This window comes from Aureococcus anophagefferens, assembly GCF_000186865.1.
Source record: "Aureococcus anophagefferens unplaced genomic scaffold AURANscaffold_1136, whole genome shotgun sequence".
Taxonomy (NCBI): Eukaryota; class Pelagophyceae; order Pelagomonadales; family Pelagomonadaceae; genus Aureococcus; species Aureococcus anophagefferens.
In genome coordinates this window covers 1-2429 of record NW_008706265.1, presented here as the reverse complement: position 1 = coordinate 2429, position 2429 = coordinate 1, and the positions used below count along the sequence as shown (strand labels likewise).

The 2429-nt window shown below is 71.6% G+C and overlaps 2 protein-coding genes across 2 annotated transcripts; one reads left to right on the top strand and one right to left on the bottom strand.

Annotated features, from left to right (window-relative positions):
* AURANDRAFT_69210 (hypothetical protein) lies at window positions 1–1066 on the top strand (the record flags this gene model as incomplete). Its single annotated transcript, XM_009044966.1, has 2 exons — window positions 1–284; window positions 398–1066. Coding segments are annotated over 2 exons (953 nt in total), but the record flags the coding sequence as incomplete, so codon positions are not given.
* A 175-nt stretch (window positions 1067–1241) lies between these two features.
* On the bottom strand, window positions 1242–2414 carry AURANDRAFT_69209 (expressed protein; the record flags this gene model as incomplete). The annotated part of the gene is made up of 1 exon (XM_009044965.1): window positions 1242–2414. One exon carries the CDS (start codon window positions 2412–2414, stop codon window positions 1242–1244), a length of 1173 nt encoding a protein of 390 aa, XP_009043213.1.
* Window positions 2415–2429: the final 15 nt, after the last annotated feature.

The window sequence follows — 2429 nt, the reverse complement described above, 5'->3', positions numbered from 1 at the left end:
ACCTCGAGACGCTCGCGCGCCACGACGACGACCTCGAGGCCCTCGCGGAGCACGGCCGGGACCCCCGCAGCCCGAGCGCGACGCCGACGAAGCTCCGGGGCGGCCGGGGCGACGCGCTCGACGGGCCGCTCGCCGCGCCGGTGCGCGCCGCGAGCGTCGAGCGCGCGCTCGACGGCGCCGCGCGCGCGCCGGCGGAGGACGCGCGGGCCGTCGCGCCGGCGCACACGCCCTGGGCGCCCGCGCCCGTCGAGGTCGGCGACCCCTTCGCGCCCCTGGGCGCGCCCGTCCGCGTCGCGTCCATCGACTTTGAGACGCTCAAGGCCCGGGCGGCGGCGCCGGCGGCGGAGCCCGCGGCGGAGCCCGCGTCCCCTCGCCGCCGAGCGACCCGCCGCCGGAGGCCGAGGCGACGGTCGACGCCCCGGCCGCCGGCGCGATCCCGGCCGTCGCCGCCGCGCCGCCGAGCGACCCGCCGCCGGAGCCGGAGCCGGAGCCCGCCGCCGCAATCCCGGCCGTCGCCGCCGCGCCGCCGAGCGACCCGCCGCCGGAGCCGGAGCCGGAGCCCGCCGCAGCGATCCCGGCCGTCGCCGCCGCGCCGCCGCCCCCGGCGCTCGCGCCGGCGCCCCCGGCCGCCGCTCTTCCGGCGCCGGTGCGGGTGCACCTGCCGATCGCGCTGCCCCCCGCCGAGCTCGTCTCGCCGGCGCCGCCGAGCGTGCCGCCGCCCCCGGAGGAGCCCGAGCCCGCGTCGCCCGCGCCGCCGACGGTCCCGCCGCCCGCGCCGGAGCCCGAGCCCGCCGCCGCGGAGCCCGAGCCCGCGCCGCCGGCCGTCCCGCCGCCCGAGCCCGCCGTCGTGACCGAGGAGCCCGTGGCCGAGGAGCCGCCGGCGCCGCCGGCGCCGGCCGCGAGCCCCCGGGAGGGCGCGCTGCGGCGGCAGAGCAGCGGCGCCGGCGGGAAGAAGTGCGCCCACTGCGGCCAGACGCTGCCCCTCGGCAAGTTCAGCAAGAAGCAGTGGAAGGCCGGCCCGGGCGTCCGCAAGTGCAAGGACTGCGAGGACGACCACCACTTCTAGAGTCGCGCGACTAAAAGGTCCTCTCCAGCGCCGCCGTGCCAGCGGGCTCCTCGGGAGTAGTACGTGCCTGGCTCTCTGCGTCGGCCGACCGGCGACTTTGTTGTGGTAATACTCCCGGGCTTTTGTCGCCGCCGCGATTAGCTCGGTTCGCCATGGGGGGTGGCATCAATTGGGCTTATCTCTTTGGGGGCTCGAGAGCGGAGGGTCGCTGCGCGTTCGTTTTGACGGTCGTAATTCGACGCTCAGGCTGTGGATTGCAGGCCGGCGCGCAGTAACGCTCCTTCGTGGCGACGAGCTTCTGGAGTAAAGCCTTGGCCTGAAGGAGCACCAGGACGACACTCAGGACAACAACCGCGACCGTGAGGCCCGCGAGGACCGCGCCGACTCCGACCACGGACCAGCTCTCGTCCTTGGTCACCTCGGCCGAGATCAAGAGGCCGGAAAACGTGGCGAGCACGAGCACCGTGGAAGCGACGATCGCGAGAGCGTTGTCGAGGTGGTTCGAAAAGGGCCGAGCGATCGAATAGAGCGCGGACGATAGAAATGCGGTCAAGAGGCCGTAGGCGAGCTGCGTCGTGGAGCCGGGCTGGACAGTCACCGCCACGGCCGTGACAAGCAGGCGACGAACGCTCTCCGCTATTTCGAACCACCAGAACATCGGCAGGTAGTGCATCCAGAGGAAGCCGATGCTCTTCAGCGTGGAGTCGTCGCCCGCGCGACGCTGCGCGTTCTTGCTCTGCTCCGCGAGGGAAGCGCGGCCGCACCGCTCGACGGCCTCTGTCTCTTCGAGGCGGACGCGCCGCGCGCCGTCGTCGCCGAGCGAGGGGTCGATCGCGTGGCGGCGCGCGACCACCAGCGTCGTGAACAGAGCCACGATGCCGATGGGGTAGACGAAGATGCACACGATCGCGTAGGCACTGAAGGCCCTAAATTTGGACGTCTTGCAGGAAATGGAGTAGTCGCACGCGAGCAAGCTGCGACCGTCGTCGAAGGAGTCGTCGCAGGCGAACGCCTGGAATATCGACGTCGACGTGGAGCTGAAGACGAAGAAACAAAGTTTGAGGAAGAGGTCGATGCACTTGGCAGACCTGGTCCTCGAAGCCACGGCGACGATTCCGAGAGCCGCCGACGCGAGAACCGGTCCGATCGTCACGGCCAGCAGCCGGTCGTAGAACGAAAGCTTCTTCACCAGGCACTCCAGGTGGATCAACGAGAAGAGGTCGAGGTTCAGTGGATTGAACAGGCCGAGGACTTGCGTCAGCTGATCGGGCCAGTGCACGTGATAATAGATGTCTGGGAGGTACGACATCGTCTGGAAAAAAACGACGAGGATCTTGACTTTGGCCATGATCGCCTCCTCGAT